This window comes from Sceloporus undulatus, chromosome 1 (genome assembly GCF_019175285.1).
Source record: "Sceloporus undulatus isolate JIND9_A2432 ecotype Alabama chromosome 1, SceUnd_v1.1, whole genome shotgun sequence".
Lineage (NCBI taxonomy): Eukaryota > Metazoa > Chordata > Lepidosauria > Squamata > Phrynosomatidae > Sceloporus > Sceloporus undulatus.
In genome coordinates this window covers 226,880,623-226,898,110 of record NC_056522.1, presented here as the reverse complement: position 1 = coordinate 226,898,110, position 17,488 = coordinate 226,880,623, and the positions used below count along the sequence as shown (strand labels likewise).

Sequence of the window (17,488 nt, the reverse complement as noted above, 5' to 3'; positions counted from 1 at the left end):
ACAATCTCCTGACAATAAAACCTACACCCCCCCTCTCAAATTCCCTCCCTCCAAAAAGACCGCAACAGCAGCGCCAGGCAAATTGTCCTTGGCGCTCCTCCCCGATGGTATAGGGGTAAAGGAGAGTCCTTTGGGCCGCAGCCCAGATGGAAGCGGGCGGCGTCCTCTTCGGGGAGGCCGGCGAGCCGGCTTATGAGGGGCCACTCTCACCTGGCCCCTTCCCTTCCAAAGACGCCGCCGCGGCAGCAAACAAAGAGTCCTCACCAGGGCCGCTGCCAGGTGGAAAAGGCAGCAGCTTCCTCCAGGGCAGCAGAGAGTCCCTTGGGCCGCAGCCCAGATGGAAGCGGGCGGGCGGGTGGCGTCCTCTTCGGGGAGGCCGGCGAGCCGGCTTATGAGGGGCCGCTCTCACCTGGCCCCTTCCCTTCCAAAGACGCCGCCGCGGCGGCAAACAAAGAGTCCTCACCAGGGCTGCTGCCAGGTGGAAAAGGCAGCAGCATCCTCCAGGGCAGCAGGGAGTCCCTTGGGCCGCAGCCCAGATGGAAGCGGGCGGGCGGGCGGAGTCCTCTTCGGGGAGGCCGGCGAGCCGGCTTATGAGGGGCCGCTCTCACCTGGCCCCTCCCCTTCTAAAGACGCCGTCGCGGCAGCAAACAAAGAGTCCTCACCAGGGCATATTCACTAAGCCCCTAGTCACCGGGAGGCACTCCCGCGTTATGGCCCCCGCAATGGCCATACGCCTGCCCTATTCACCCCCGGGTATCTATTGACTCCCAACCAGAGCTCCATAGCCCTGGTACCACACCGTGCAGATCCTGGCCTATGCTGCCGCCCCAAGTTGTGACAAAAACCCCACAAAACAGCGGTGGGTGGGCGGAGGAAGCTGCTCCTGTCTTCTTCCCTTCCTAGCTTGGCTCCACACCGTGCGAAGCCAAGCGCCGACTGGGGGACGGGGCCTGCAGCACGGCCTAATATAGGCCTAAGCCCCGCCCCCCCACGTGTGCTGCGGAACTCCTCCTCCAAGGCAGCCCAACCAATGGGCTGCCCTGGAGGACCGGAAGCTCCGCACCACTGAGCCCGACTCCCAGAGCATCGCAGGGCGGAAGGACCACCCCTTCCGCCCCGCGCACCAATAGAGAGCCAGGGCAAGCCCCAGTGCATACTGGGGCTTGTAGTTTTTGCCACCTCTAGCGGCAAAACGGTCTGCCCGGCTAGCGGGCGACTGTTTTTTTACCCAAACTATTAATTACCTAGATTAGGATAATGGCTTCTATGTAAATCTAGATTAAAGCCATTAGTAAGCTTTTGTTTTAAACTACAAACTACATGTTTTTTGTTTTTCAGTTCTTAGGAAAGCATAAAGAGCACATTTCTGCTACTCTGCTAATTTAAAGCTAGACCCTAACAGGCGTGGCTTTGACATTTTTGATATTCAATATTTTTTTCCCTTAGCAAAGGTTGAAGCACTTAGGAAACATAAACTACACCACAGGGATGCACTCCCTGCATTCCTCTAGTTTTTGCCCATAATTGTGTGTAACCAACCAACTGCTCTTTTCACCATTCATCCTCATTCCTTCATAGAAAAAAGGGTTCTCCGCTTTAGTTTTAAAATATTGCACCAGATATGTATGCCAGAAAAGAAGAAGCATGCATCCTATAAACAATTAAGCCCATGAGACAGTCTTGATGCTGTTTCCCACTCAAAAAGCACCATCTAGACCCGGTGGTTCAGCAGCGAAGAACACTGCCTCCAAAGATGTGCTTAATACATACAAATGTAGGATAAAAAATTGAAAGTGTTCATAAATGTGGCATATAATGGGAAGTGAGGTTTGTGACATTTGAAAATTCATAATATGGCAAGTATAAAGTATAAAGGGAAGTGGATTTTGTGACATTGCAAATAGTCTCACAGAGATGAATCAGCATGTGATCATGATGCCTATGTTCTACTTAGAATTCATAATTTTTGAATGTGGTATTTGGGAATTCTATACTATGAAGGGTACGTACTCATATGATAATTTCTTTTGCATTCACACTACTTTGGCTTTGGGATGGACTCTGTGTCCTTCTGTGGTGTGATAACCATCCACGTACTTGTGTTCATTTCCGAATTGGTCCTACTATCTTTTCTTTCAAAATTGAGAGACATTCTTCCCATGTGATAAAGTCCTTAGATAAATTGGGCTGTAAGAGCTCATTGTAGGTGGGTCACTTACTGGTTTTAACATTGCCACGATTTGTGCCAAATTGGAAAAATGAGGGATGCATCTCACATTCATAAATAAGAGTTGAGTAGTGGATTAGAGCCTCCTAAAACATCTTGTAAGATTCACCACCAAACCCTTCAAGGCCAGAGATTTACCATTTTTCAACTTTTGTATTGCAATAGTAACTTCTGGGGTAGCTGGGCTGTTTGGCAATTCCCTATGTTGTATTGATGGATTTGGCTGGTAAAGAACACACGTAGCACTCAAAGTCCTCCTTCTCCATTAGCTCAAAAGTATATAGCTTTTCATAGAACTCCTTAAAAAGTATTTGGGATTGTTTTAGAATCAACTATAGTTCTTTGATTGCTCTGTCTTATAACCAGAATGTTTCTCCTTCTTTTCCTCTCAAGTCCAAAACACATTACAGAAATAATCCAATTTGTGACTGCTTTAACTGTCCTGGCTCACTCCAAGGGAATTCTAGCAACTGTAGTTTGTGAGGCATTCAGCTGTCTCTGTCAGAGAGCCCTGGTACCAGAACAAACTATAATTTCCAGGATTCCCTATCACTGAGTCAGGGCAGTTAAAGCAGTTTCAAACTAGATTATTTCTGCAGTGTGTTTTGGACCTTGGTTACAAGGCTAGTTAGCATTTTATATGACCTATTACCAAATTCATAATAGTTCCTTTTGAAATAGACCTATAATGTATGGATTTTATCTATATCTAATGCTCTCTCAGCTCAGTTCAGCTTTTCTGGCAGAAACTTCAGAGACTAGTTTGGTGCAACTATGTTCCTATGTCATTCAGATAAATGATCTGAGTTATCAGTTATCTATTTTTTCTTTCTTTTTTACTGAGATATGCTGATTCACTTCTAAGGATGTCAGCAGAGATGTCCTGGTACACCTACACATCCACATTCCCATATTGCAAATTAGGCAGCACATTGAGCACTTTCAAGACTTGCATTTTATATGAATATCATGCAAATTTTACAATCCTATCTCTCACTCTTTCTAGCACCTGCAGTTTTGGCTGTGTACCCAAGAATCTGTGCATGAGCTCTGGCTCTTCTTCAGTCACTCTCAAGCCAGGGCAGATTGTTAAATGCCATGTCCACAATTAAATAAGCAACATTACTATTGGTCTCCTTCCCCTCAGGAATTCCATGAACAGAGGTTAACCCTGCAGTTTCTGTTCCCCGGATCTTTGAGCTTACTCTCAAGGAAAGCTCTGCATACATGGAGCTGACTGAGTAAAGTGTTCATATTTTAGATTGAGATTTAATGTTTCTGATGCCATGGTTTCAATTTTAGGAATACTAGCATGAGCTTGTTAAATTTGAGATCTAAAGTATCATTCACATGTCAGGGATGATGGGAGTTGTAGCTCTTCACCTCTGGCTCAAACTCACCACCTTGTTGTGCACCGCGCTGACCAGTTTTGGCCAGTGGTTATAGCTTAGCAGAGTTACAGAGAATAGGCTGAAGACCCTGACAAATTCTCCAAGCCTTCTCTCTTGCTTCCACAGAAGTCTTCAGGATCCAGCTGGCTCTTGTAGCTTCACACACTCTTGACACCAGACAACTCAGTACTGTAGTCTTAAATAAAAGATCTACTTTATTCTACTATATACAGCTCCAAAACTATCCAACACAACAATACTCTACTCCTCACTCTACTACCCACTACTACTACCCACAAAATACATTGGGATTCATAGTCATTCTTATAGTCAATGCAAGATACCACCCACTGTTGTCTGTTTCCACCCAGTAGGCGTGTACACCATTCTCATTGGTTCTCTTGGTTCATCCTACAATTAGTGATTTCATCATCTCAGCCTTGACCACTTAACAATTGTCAGGTGTGTCCAATTATCCACTTTACATTTCTGTCCTTGGCAATTAGGACTTGTTAATTGTATTACCATTTACACCTGTGTGGTTCCTAATTGGATTCTGCTGAGTCACCCTGACTCTCACATACATATTTTATTTCATTTACTGTATATCCCATGTTGCTTTTTTTCTTGACATCACATCCTTGTTAAATTTTGCCCAATATTCTTTAAATAGTTCACGTAGGTGGTCATCTATTTTGCGATCCAGTTTTCCCATTGCTGCCTGGTCACCTCTTGTGCTGCCACAAGCTGCCATATTGTCCTCCTCTGAATGCAAAGGGAACTTGTGAAGGGAGTCCTTGTCTATATTGTCCTCCTCTGAATGTGAAAGGAATGCACCAACAGGATAGCTAGTAAGGACATGGCTCCATGTCCAGATGTTATTGGAGATATTCACCAAGGTGGCTCACCAGAAATCATTAAGTTTAATACTCACACTGCAGACTAGATTGAGAAAAAGCACTGGGTGTTTCCCAGAGCAAGAGAACTAAGCACCCATTTTTGTCCTGTGCCAAGACACACCCTTGGTTCAGCCTATATACATATAGATTTTAGAAGAATATGCTTTTTGCTATAAACTTTTTAAAAAATATATCTTTTAGCAGATTTTAAATATCTTTGATTAGGGAATAAAATCAAAGGGAAAAAATCTCTGGCTAATAGTACTTTAATAGTGTCATATTTTCATTAAAATTATGTTGAAATATAAAGCTAGAAAGCATTAAGCAAAGATCTGTATTATCAAAGTCTTTATAATCTATGAAAATGAAGAGCTATTTGATGGGAGGTTTGTGGCATAAAAAATTTTCTAGTAGTTATCACATACTTTAAGAATAGTAGCATAATTATATATTTAAGATATTTTAATACATAAAAATATGTCTTTCCAGCTTTAAGAAAACTCTGGGAGTTATTTTGATGTTAACTAAAATAAGAGGACTGAAATTGAATTTTGGAGATAAAAGATAATATGGTACAAGCACAATTACATTAGATACAATGCCTTGGCTGGCTAGACAGATAACAATATTATTCACAACAGTCTAGACACAACTCTGATTAATTCTTGGAATCATTTTGTCCACCTGGAATTGAAAAGCTATCCTGAAACATATAAGCTGAATTCCTCAAATTCTCATTTGCTAGATATAAAATGTAAAGGAGTTTGATGCTTTTAAAAAAGTTTTCCTTTGATTTTCATATACTGTATTTATCTATTTCACTTGTATTGGTCTGCATGGTGATATGGCACATTTCTATCTTACTTTATCTCTGAGTTTATATGTGGTCTACTTTATGTAATTTTAAACACATGTATATACTGTAGTTATATTTCTGCAAAAGAGCTGACTTTTTGTTCTTTCCCTTCCCACAACATCTATCCTAGAATTTAAAGGAGAAAAAGTGCTCTGGGGCTATAAAGGCTAGTGCATCTTGTAGAATATGTTGAAACCTAACTAAATGCTATTGGCCATATACATTGCTTTCCATCATTATGTCTTCTAAAGTCATGTTAAATCTGAGGTGTTCTCTCTCTCTCTCTCTCTCTCTCTATATATATATATATATATATATATATGCCCTTTTCTGTCTTTCATTCTTTCTTGTGCCTGTTCTGACCTTAACAAAATCACACAAGAAGAATTGTGTATTGGAAAATACCTTCTGCCTCTTCTCTTTAATCTTCTACTGCTTTAATGATATTTTTAAATACATTATAGAAGATAATTTGTAGACCTGATGGTTGTAGATTCCTAAAATTATTTGAAACAAGTAAAATAGAAAAACATTTACATGTATAAGGAAGGTTTGTTTCAAATAATGAAAAGAGCAGAGTTCCCCATAATTTCTGAAAGGGCAATAATAGTATAGTATTAATTTTTATCATCAACAGAGCTGTGGGAAGGGGACAAATAGCAGATGAATACAGCAACACAGCTGCACAAAATAACGTGTTGGTTCCATATTTACATTCAGCAGAGCTGGTAACAAGAAACACTGTGGGACAGGAGTTTTAGTGGACTTCTTTCTGCTGCAGTTCCCTATCTCTCCTGAAAATCTATTCCAGAGAATGAAAGGAATGGATTCTGAAGGAGGTGTCGAACAGAACTGTTGCCCCATGACCTTTCTTCAGCAGAAAACCTTTACTGGATCCTGGTTTCTTCCACAAATGGAAGGGGTCTTTACATTTGTCAGAGCCAATCTGTAGTCTGCCAGAGATTATATATTAGTGATGGTGATGGTGGTGGTCATATAAGAGATAGTAACAGGTTGAGTCTCCTTATATGAAATACATGGCACTAAAAGTGTTTTGAATTTGAGATTTTTATTTTATTTTATTTTTTGCATTTTGGAATATTTGTATATACATAATGGGATATCTTGGAGATGAAATCCAAGACATGAAATTTCATTATGTTTCTCATGCACCTAATGCACAAAGCCTGAAGGTAGTTTTATATGCAGTATTTTTAAAATTTTGTGCATGAAACAAAGTTATTATACATGGAACTGTAGAATCATAGAATCATAGAGTTGGAAGAGACCGCAAGGGCCATCCAATCCAACCCCATTCTGCCATGCAGGAAATCTAAATCAAAACATCCCCGACAGATGGCCATCCAGCCTCTGCTTAAAGACCTCTAGGGAAGGAGACTCCACTACACTCCAAGGGAGTGTATTCCACTGTCGAACAGCCCTTACTGTCAGGAAGTTCCTCCTAACGTTGAGGTGGAATCTCTTTTCCTGCAGCTTGGATCCATTGCTTTCGATCCTAGTCTCTGGAACAGCAGAAAACAAGTTAGCTCCCTCCTCCATATGGCATCCCTTCAAGTATTTAAACAGGGCGATCATATCACCCCTTAACCTTCTCTTCTCCAGGCTAAACATCCCCAGCTCCCTAAGTCGTTCCTCATAGAGCATAGTTTCCAGACCCTTCACCATTTTGGTCGCCCTCTTTTGGACATGCTCCAGTTTCTCAACAGCCTTTTAAAAGTGTGGTGCCCAGAACTGGACACAATATTCCAGGTGGGGACTGACCAGAGCAGAATAGAGGGGCACTATTACTTCTCTTGATTTACACACTATACTTTTATTGATGCAGCCTAAAATCACATTGGCCTTGTTAGCTGCAGCATCGCACTGTTGACTCATGTTCAACTTGTCGTCTACTTGCACTTCTACATCCCTTTCACATGTAGTTTCATTCAGCCAGGTGTCCCCCATCCTATATCTGTGCATTTCATTTTTCTTCCCTAAGTGCAGTACCTTACATTTCTCCCTGTTGAAGTTCATTTTGTTAGCTTTGGCCCAGCTTTCTAATCTATTAAGCTCATTCTGAATTTTGATCCTGTCCTCTGGAGTATTAGCTATTCCTCCTAATTTGGTGTCATCTGCAAATTTGATAAGTATATTCCCAATTCTGTCATCCAAGTCATTGATAAGATGTCCTGATCTTAGCCATATTTTGGATTTTTGAATATTTTGGATTTCAGAATTCCAAAAAAAGGGATACTCAGTCTTAGTACAGCGCGCCCGCGTCACACACGGGCACGCCTTATGTGGCTTGAGCATATGCGCTCAAGCCGCAGGGTGCATGCAGGGCGGAAGGGGTGGCGCGTCCCATTCAATTGAATGGATGCATGCGCCCATTGCGCCCCGCGTGCCGCCGCGCCGCGCCGCGCCGCCACCGTGCACGAGCCCCATTGTTTACAATGGGGCTTGAGCATAGGTGGAATTCGCCTTACGCGGAGGGATCTGGAACGGATCCCCGCGTAAGGCGAGGACCCACTGTACAGTGTCACCAACTGTACATGTTGCTTTATTTAATCACATAAACAATAATGAAATTCCTCTTACCAGGAAGCACATAGTCAAAAGCAAAAAATACAGCAGAAAAGGAAATTGAGAACAATGACAAATAGAAGTCGAAGGCTTTCATGGCCGACATTCATTGTTTTTTGTGGGTGTTTCAGGCTATGTGGCCATGTTCTAACAGAGTTTCTTCCTGATGTTTTGCCAGCAACTGTGGCTGGCATCTTCAGAGAATGTTGACAAATGACAAATAGAGTTTGAAACTGGCTGCAGTTAGGAATATGAAGTCTTTAAAGATAGCCTATGTATGCATTTCATATGTCAATGACCAATCTTGGATTATGAATATTAGTCCCAAGCAATCACACCCTTTGTATCTTTACTTTTCTCATTTCTGTTTTCTGCCCGCAACACCAGGATATTTCAGGTCTCCCAATAAGGCAGAGGGGGGAAAAAGTGAATTTGTCTGTGTCATAGTATTCCATTTTACAGCTGATTTAAATGCAGAACAATTTACAAGATGCCATACAATCAAATAAAGTAGAATTTAACTGCTATTGAAGTTGCAGACATTTTGCTGTGTCTGGAAGGTCTTTAAACATCATTTGAATCAAGGATGACACCCAGTGGCCAGATGAGTTCATTCCATTCCATAAACCTGGACTATGATTTTATTTATTTTGCCTTTCAGCTTCCTCTTTAAAAAGTAATTAAATTCCTGTCCATTTGATCTCCCTGTTGTCATGTAGATGATATGATCAATTGTTTTTGCCCTGTGGCCAATATTATGCAACCTTTCTCTTTTCCTAGTATGGATTTTTTTTAAAAAATAAATAAATCTGATCTTTCATATTCTCTTCACATTATTGATATTTATAGGAAAGTAATTTGTCTGGAATTTATTAAATTAGAACATAAGCTGTGAATTATAGCTTTCTTTAAACAAAATGCCAATGGGGTATGCTACTGAAGAGCCCTTATTCTTGCCACAAGTAAAAGAAGTTTATGTTTAATAACACTTATCAAGATGTATTAAGATGTAGTCTGTCTCTAATCTCATTTGTCTTGCTTTGGTTCAGATAAACAAATGTAATTTACATTTTTTCAAAAACACAGGCCATGAAACAGCCTGCAGTTCTAGGTTATTCAGTATATAGGGTGAGTCTCCCTTGTCCAAAATGCTTGGGACTAGAAGTGTTTTAGATTGTAAATTTTATTTTATTTTTATTGGATTTTGGAATATGTGCATATACATAATTAGATAGCCTGTGGCTAATACTCTAGAGGATATTATCAGAATTCAAAATGAGGTTAACAGATTAAAAAGTTGGACTGGGTAAGCAACATGCACTCCACAGCAGTGTTTTTGTGGGCCCCAGGGCCCACTGAGGAGTAAAATAAAATACCCTGTAGTAAGGATTGCAGGGCATTACCTCCATGGTTGGTGCCCCCTGGTCCTCCCCATGGTTTAAACAAAATCTTCATGAATGTTTTAATTATTTTAACCACAACTGGACTCTAGGGGGCATGGGGGCATTGCTGCATGTGTTGTTTGCCTTCATGTTATTTCTGACCTATTGCGACTCTATCATGGGGTTTTTGGGCAAGTTTTTTTCAGATGGGGTTTGCTGTCCTCTGAGGCTGAGAGACGTTGGCTTGCCCAAGGTCACTTAGGGGCTGTACCTACGGGCATCTCAGCACAGCCCCTTTCAGCCCTGGATGGAGGCTGTGGCAACCACATGCCACAGCCTCCGGAGAGAGTAAAAGAAGCCCCAAAGGGGCATCATAAGTGCCACGGTGTGGTGTCATGATGGCTCTTCTGTGCAGTGCCATTTGGGCGCTGTGCCCAGCATGCATCATTATGGCGCACGTTGTGTGGATGAGCACACACCATAATGGCAGCCAGGTGGCATGGTAAGGGCTTTGAGCATGCAAATGCTCAGCCCTCACTGCACATACAGGCTGGCACAAAGTGCCGGTCTGTACAGCCCCTTAGTGGGTTTACATGGCTGAGCCGGAATTTGACCCTGGGCCCCAGAGTCATAGTCCAGCACTGAAACCACTATACTGTGCCGAGCATTACCACCACAATTTAGTCCTTGGAGAAGCTTTATTTTAAAAAAAAAAACACAAGACCTATTTTAGAATAGAAAGTGACTGACCAGGGAAGCCCAAAAATATGATGAAATGTCCCCAATTTAGAACTTGATGGGATCTGAGCAAAAGAAGAGAAGAGAAAATAGTTGTGGGGTAGGGATGCAGCCACCCAGGTCTTTTAAGGGACTAATATGCCCCTCAATGTTTTCACACATGCCTAGCCTTACTTTAGACATATGAATTCTAGTTTCATATAAATATTTGTATATATGAGATAAAACTGCTCAGAGTTCATTATATGTGTGATGACATCCATAAAAATATTGATGTGGACACATGCTAAGTTCTAGCTTCTGGGAGAACATTACAAATATTTCTGGTCGTGAATATGATGAGCCTGTACAAAAGAATGGATTTCATATAATGAAATTAGTTGTGAATATGAAGGTTCAGAGAGATATAGACTCAGGATGCTTCCAAGGTCTTGGAAATATTGGATGTAAACTACAGTATGAGGATGGGCTTTGTCTGAACCAAACTAAAACATATCTGGTGATACTTTAGTCCCTAAATGGAAATGCTGGAAGCCTAAAGAAAACATGGGCTTCTAAAATTCACTGTTTAGTTTGATAGGAATGTCAGAAACACAGTAAAAGACTATATAATATAGTGCTATACAAATATCAGTTATGGGAAATTCATGATGGGAAAACTTCTGCTGGCCAATTGGGCCCAGGACACCAAAATAAATACAAAACTAAACCAGATCATGTCCAAAGCACAGCAATATCCAATGTATTGGCTGATGAGAGGGGAACAACTGGAAGTATTTGTAGTTTGGTGAGGCTCCAGCACTCATTGGCAGAGAAAGTGAAAGACCTTGTGAAACTACAAATCCCAGGATTCCATAGCACTTACAGTGGTTTAAAAGTGTATTATTTCTATAGTATGGATGCACCCAAGGTCTACATATTTCCAAATGATGGGCATTCATAAACATCTCTGTCTTGTCTTTTTAATTTTTTTTAATTCACAGTTCATAATTATCAACAACAAAGCAGATACTATTTAACAGTATAAACCTCTCTGTCTTGAACATTTGGCCTGTCATTAGATTCATACTCTGCCAATGACTTGAAATGTGAAGAATTAATAAATTAGAGAACATTTTGAGGACATTCAGTATGTCTTTCTGTCACATTCAGATTTGCTTCAGCAATGCCTAACATTACTGTTTTGTTTTCATCTGATTGTGGTTCCCATACTCAAATATGTTCAGGCCTGAAGGCACTTGTGATTACATGAACCAGGTATTGTACTAATTGGAAGTACATGTAGAAGACTGTTAATAGAGCTGGAGCAATTTCTGTAGAAGGGGTAATACCTTTTGGAGCTACTACAGATACACAAATGTCTGCCATTATGTGTACAAATTCCTATGACTAGTTCGTGGTAATAGCATCTTTCTTCTTGTAAAGTGTAGGCTCATAGAAAACCAATGATGGTGATGGTCACTTTATACCACACTTTTCTTTGGAAGAGGTCAGGATGACAGTCTACATAAAACATAATAAAAATTTAAAACATACAAATATATAAAATCACAAATCTAAAACACACCTCTAAAATTGCATATATACAATCCCCATATAATCACACAGAAGGAAAAGAACTATCTGTCTCTCTCTCTCCAAACATACAAACAAACATACAAACACACACACACACACACACAATAATGCAAACCACAATAGTGAAACCAGAATAATTTGCATAAAGCCAAATAGTTATACAGTAACAGGGGTATATTCCCTGGTGGTTTTCAGGTTTGGGAATGCTATTTTCTAGGGGTATGCTTGTCTAAATGATCCATTCCCACTAGAGAGAATGAATAATTTAAATAGTGTTGTCCTTACTGCATGAATATTTTTTTAAAAAAACTGTAGTTTTTTAAAGGCATCATGCTAGAGAGACAAAGTCTTCCCAACTAGACTTGCCATTTTCCAGTTGCCGCTAGTGAGAGGGTAGCAGAGGGAGCATTCAAGAGATGATGCCTACCTATTGTCTGCTATCATAGCAAATGACAGGGAATAGATTGTGCTCAGCTCCTTCCAGCCTCTCTTGCTTTATAGCCACCTGGGGGTAGATGTTAGGGCATCCAAGGGAGGAGGTAATGACATTATCCTTGGAACTCCAAAGGATGTCTGAGAGGTCCCAGAGGATGCTTGTATCATCATGGGCTGGCAAGCAGACCATACCTGAATGCATCACCATTACCACTGGTTTTCTATGAGCCTATACTTTACACATACCTGATGATTCCCAGCTGTACCCTCCCACTACAAGATCATGTTATGGGTGGGTGAAGGGATAGAAAAATCCTGAGTATAAACGAAAGACCATCTCCTCCCCTGCAAGCCAATCTTCAAAAACTACACGGTTTTCAAGTTGTTATTACAACAGGGATAAAACTGGATGAATTATTTCCCCCTCTTTCCCCAGTGCCAGAGCAGAACTGTGTTCCATCATAGGCAGGAAGCAGTCTCTTTCAGCATTATCAGCAATGACAACTTTTTCACCAATAGTGAAATACTAAAGACGATCATATAAAATGGTGTCAGTTCACTGGCTCATAAGATGGATCTGGAAGTAAGAATTTTCTTTTCTTTCTTTTTTAAAAACCTAACAATACGAATTTAAAATGCATTAAAAGTAGGAGCCCTGCCAGAACCAAGTGAATACTTACCATTTATCTTCATTAAAGATACTGGTGAAGTACTCATATCTTAAATATCACTTTTGGATGACAAATTTAAAAAAATCTCCACATACTGAAAGGTTCATAGAAGTGGGTTTTGGAATAAATGGATTAATCAGGAATAAGTTGCTCTGTATTAGATTGAATCTGAAAGATTACAGTTGCAAAACTGCTGATCCACCAAGTTTAAAAAAGTAAACTGTCTCTAACACCAGCCTCTCTTTTAGAAGATGAGATAGTAGCTAATGCAACATCATTACTACTTTTTAATAGATATATTGTGGCTCCAGAGTTGAGCCTGGAAGCTGAAGACTACTGAGCATGATTTTAGTACCAAGCAAATTAATGGAGAGAGGTGAGGACAAGTATATAAAACCATGCATGGTTTGAGAAAAGTGAATAGAGACTCCTTTATTCTTTCAGGAAGCCTAAAAAAGACACTAAAAGAAGCACATATCAAATGCCACGTGCTTTTAGTAAGTTGAATGAAATGAAACTGAAGGGGATGAAGAAGTAGCAAGGAAAGGTCAGAAGAGTGTTAACTAGTAGCAGGAAGCATTGTAAAGCCATTGCCATAGTAATGAAGGAAAGATTTTGCAGAATAAATAATTCTGAAGAGAAATATGAAAGGGCCTTGTCCCTTGTCTTAAAATGTGATGGAAACAGGTGGTTTTTGAGATATATAAAGCAGAATAGCAGCACATACAGAGAAGGCAAGGAAAAGGAGCAATTGGAAGTGAAGTCGCAGCCTGGCAACAGGACAGTGTGAAGGGCAAATATTGGTCCGTTTTGAATGAATATTCTTGCTCCTCTGGATTCACACAGATCGGGACACGATATTAAGCGGAGCTCACCATTCAGACCAGGATTATTGTACTAATGCAAAGTTGCAGTAAGTGTATTGAATGACAGTCTTCACTCAGGTGGTGCTGGGAAAGATTTTACCAATCTAACCCTTGACATACTATTGGGAAAGCCTTAAACCTGGCATGTGCAGAACTGGAGTAGAATCTTCAGCAGGTGTATTGTTGCCTAACAGTTTGTGGACTGGAACCTATTTCGTTCAAAGTATCTTCAGGGTTTTCTTTCTTTCTTTTTTTACAGAGATGTAGCTGTGGGGTGGAGTAGGGACAAAATGGAAGAAAACCTACTATGAAATGTAATGGGTAACAATAGGTCTATAACAGTTCCATACAGTGCCTAAATGTGTCTAAGTAAGGACACTATGACTCCATTATAGTACCATTGTAATGAGTGAAAGTGCACTACAGTGAGGATCTTCCTGCTAAATATACTCCAAATGTTGCTTTATGTGACTATTTTGTGTGGTGCAGCACTGACATTTAATAACCTCCAGCTGTTCTGAAATGGAGATGGCCTTATTTCTTACTGTGTCTGCTTCCAGACAGCACGGGAGTAATGTGGTTCAAATAAAGGGATTGTTGTGACTGACATCACTTACTCTAGAAAGAGGACAAAATGTTTCTACTTGAATGAAAACTTAATACTAGCATATCTCATGCTAATTCTTCATTTAGCACCAGTGTGGGTGCTACCACACTACAGAATTAATGCAGTTTGATACTGCTTTAACTGTCATGGCCCAATGCTATGGAATTTTGGGATTTGTAGTTTGTTGAGTACCAGACTTTTCTGACAGAGAAGGCTAACTAGCTCATAAAATTGCCAATCCCAAAATTCCTTAGCATTGAGCCATGGCAGTTGGAGTGGTGTCAAACAGCATTAATTCTATAGTGTAGACGTAGCCTTTGTCTTGGTGGTCTAACTATAGATCCTGTGATTTCAGCATGTAGCCAAGATGATTTTTGGATCATTCAAGTTTCTTTTCCCATGTTCATGATGAAGAGTCTAAAGAACTCAAAGGCTCTTTTTTTTAAAAAAATGACATTTTGTGGGGTAAGGGAGGTATCATCTAATACTGTTTTTGGATTCCTTTCTCCATACCATGAATGTTTTTATAAACATCTATATTCCCCCTCCTTTGCTCACTAATGCTCACTAATGTGATATTTGCTTTTATGGTATTGTCCTCCTAGTTACTTGATGTTGTTGTTTTATACAGGAAAGAATATTAGAAAATGAAATGGTCAAAACTTGTGTTTCTCAAGTGTCAAGAGACTCTAACAAGAGTGGAATGACAAGAATCTTTGCAATTTGGGAAATATTCAGTGCTAAACTTGCACATGACTGTTTTGCATTGAAAAAAGCATTTTCCATTGTTAATATTATTAATGTTAATATTAATATTAATATTAATATTATTTCTGCACAGAAAATGTTGTTATAGCAAAAATGCCATAAGCAAATTTGCACAGATCTAGTCACAAACTGCAAATAACCCTCAAAAACTGTAGTTTTGCTAGAAATTACCCATTGCTACTTTAATGAAGAAAATTAGCAAAAAACTGTGTCCCTGTCTTTATATCAGATATATGCCCATTTATTGTTTTTCATAGGAAATGATACAGGGTGACTGTCCTATGCAGACAATAGAATGGCATTGTAGATAGGTGATGGCAGATATCAATGTAAACTAAATCCAAATGAATAAAGTGATGCCTATATGATGCTAGTGAAAACAAATAAAGTGATGCCTATTTGATCCTTTATTGTAGATAATGGTTATCAGATCATTTTATGTTGGTACCGGGGGTACCAGAAGCTAGTGCCTAAACCTCTTTCAGAGATGGTCCTCGTAGCTGTTAATTTAGATCATGAGGCTGTGTATATGGGAGTACAACCCTGCCATTCAGTGGCTGAGGGAACAGGGTGACCAGATATCATAAATGCAGATGAGGACAAGAAATTGCAAAATGTAGGACATTCAAGAAAAATGTTAGACATTAAAAAACAAAAGCTAAAAACACTAATATAAATATTAATTCATATCATTTCATTTATTTATAGCTATATTATATATACTGTATTTTATTATGTACTCAAGTATATTTTTGATGAACTTATATTTAGTAAAATGCCGTGCTGTCTTGCAATATATTTATAGAACTCTCTTGTCCCTCCTTTGTCTCCTTCAACTCTCACACTTTGGGAAGTGATGTCTGTCACTTTCTCTGCTGGGTCTGCCTTATATATAACTCACGGTATTAGTCTGACTTTGTCAAGTAGTTTATTCACTTGTGCATATACCTAGTGACCATTATTACGATCTTTATCCCCATCAAAGGAATTAAGTACTGTACTAATGGTATATTCCAGATACGATTATGTTATACTACTTGGCATGCTTTGGGTTGTAGCTAGAATAATGCAATTGTATTTAGTACCCCTAATAGTGTATGCATGTGGTTGGTTCATCATAGACTGAGAGCCAACACATGGAGGCCACTTCTCTGCTGACATCATTGTGAAAGTGGTTTTTCCTCCTGCATGTTGAAATTTGAGTTATGCTCATTATGAAACAAGGCTGGGGATGCTTTGATTTGGATTTCCTGCATGGCAGGGGGTTGGACTGGATGGCCCTTGTGGTCTCTTCCAACTCTGATTCTATGATTCTATGATATGTTGAAAGTCTACAGCAAAATGATAGATGAATTATCAATGTATATGGTAGTTTGAAGTATGATGACAATGGGAAATTGCAATTATGAGGTTAGACCATTGGATGTTGAAAAAAATGGACACCTCTATGATTTGAATTTCTCCTAATCATATCCTGCTAATAACTAGGAATAGATGTTTGGCCAAGCTAGGCTACTTTACTCTTTTTAAGACTACAAATGCCAATAGCTGAGCCAGGATATTCTGCTAGACTTCTCATTAATTTGATCCAGTAATGATGACGTCTGGAGTTGAGAGGGGCAGTATGTTTGCTATTACTACTCACTAGTTCAGACACGAGAAGAGAAGTCCACTCCCCACCTCCTATTTTTCTCCTTAAGCAAATGATTTCTGGAATGGGAATAACTTTTCCTAAGCTGAATGCTTCCAATAGTACAATTTTCAAAAGATGAAATGTATGTAAAGCAGCCTAGAGAATAATAGATAAGCTTCAGTAGAGGATTAAAGCAAAATAGTACACAGTCTTCTTTTTAAACTGAAAGGAATTATTATGGAGCCTTAAAAACAGTGCTGAGTTATCAGCCAGTAGGTTCTTAAAATAAAAGATATTTTTATTACTTTACTTTAATTTAATTTACTTTATTTAGGGTGCGCTAAGTGTTTAATGACAGAAAAAAATGGACATCAAGGGCAGGTGGGTGAGGTGGGACTTACATACCAGGCTCCATTTCATAACAGCATCAAATATTTTCTTGGCTAACAAATAGATGAATTGCTTTTGTTTTCTGGACTGTATGATTCCCTACTACATAGTCCAGCATGTATGTGGCCAATCTGTTCCAGAGTACCCCAAAAAGTTCCTTCTAATATTCAGTCAAAATATACTCGTCTGTAACTTAAGAGAATGATGTTGTTTCTCCATAGCTTTTTTTTTTTTTTTTTTTTTTACTTTGATGACACCACCTGGGCCTAAGTATCTTCATGACTCATTGGAACTGGCTAACATGATTTTAGATCACTTTTCTGGGTTCACATACATTTAGGAATATTTCTAGAAATAGTATGCAGGAATTAGGAAATCTGAGAACTACCTCCTCACCTCATTATGCAATAGAGATATGTAATGCTTCCCCTCAGTAGATCAACTGCTGCACATTTGTTGAA

General features: G+C 39.7%; 1 protein-coding gene across 6 annotated transcripts in view; it reads left to right on the top strand.

The window, feature by feature from the left end:
- The window catches only part of KYNU (kynureninase), a 145,002-nt gene that overhangs the window by 92,475 nt on the left and 35,039 nt on the right, over positions 1 to 17,488 (top strand). For 2 of the 6 annotated variants that reach the window (XM_042454127.1, XM_042454105.1), the window contains one exon: positions 3,234 to 3,354. The exons of 2 other annotated variants lie outside the window; for them this stretch is intronic. In XM_042454127.1, the coding sequence (XP_042310061.1) occupies positions 3,234 to 3,339 (106 nt within the window). In that variant the 3' untranslated portion in view covers positions 3,340 to 3,354. Of the gene's footprint in view, positions 1 to 3,233; positions 3,355 to 12,528; positions 12,638 to 14,867; positions 14,909 to 17,488 lie in introns of those variants that run through there. 2 more of the 6 variants (XM_042454141.1, XM_042454112.1) reach the window with 2 other exon arrangements.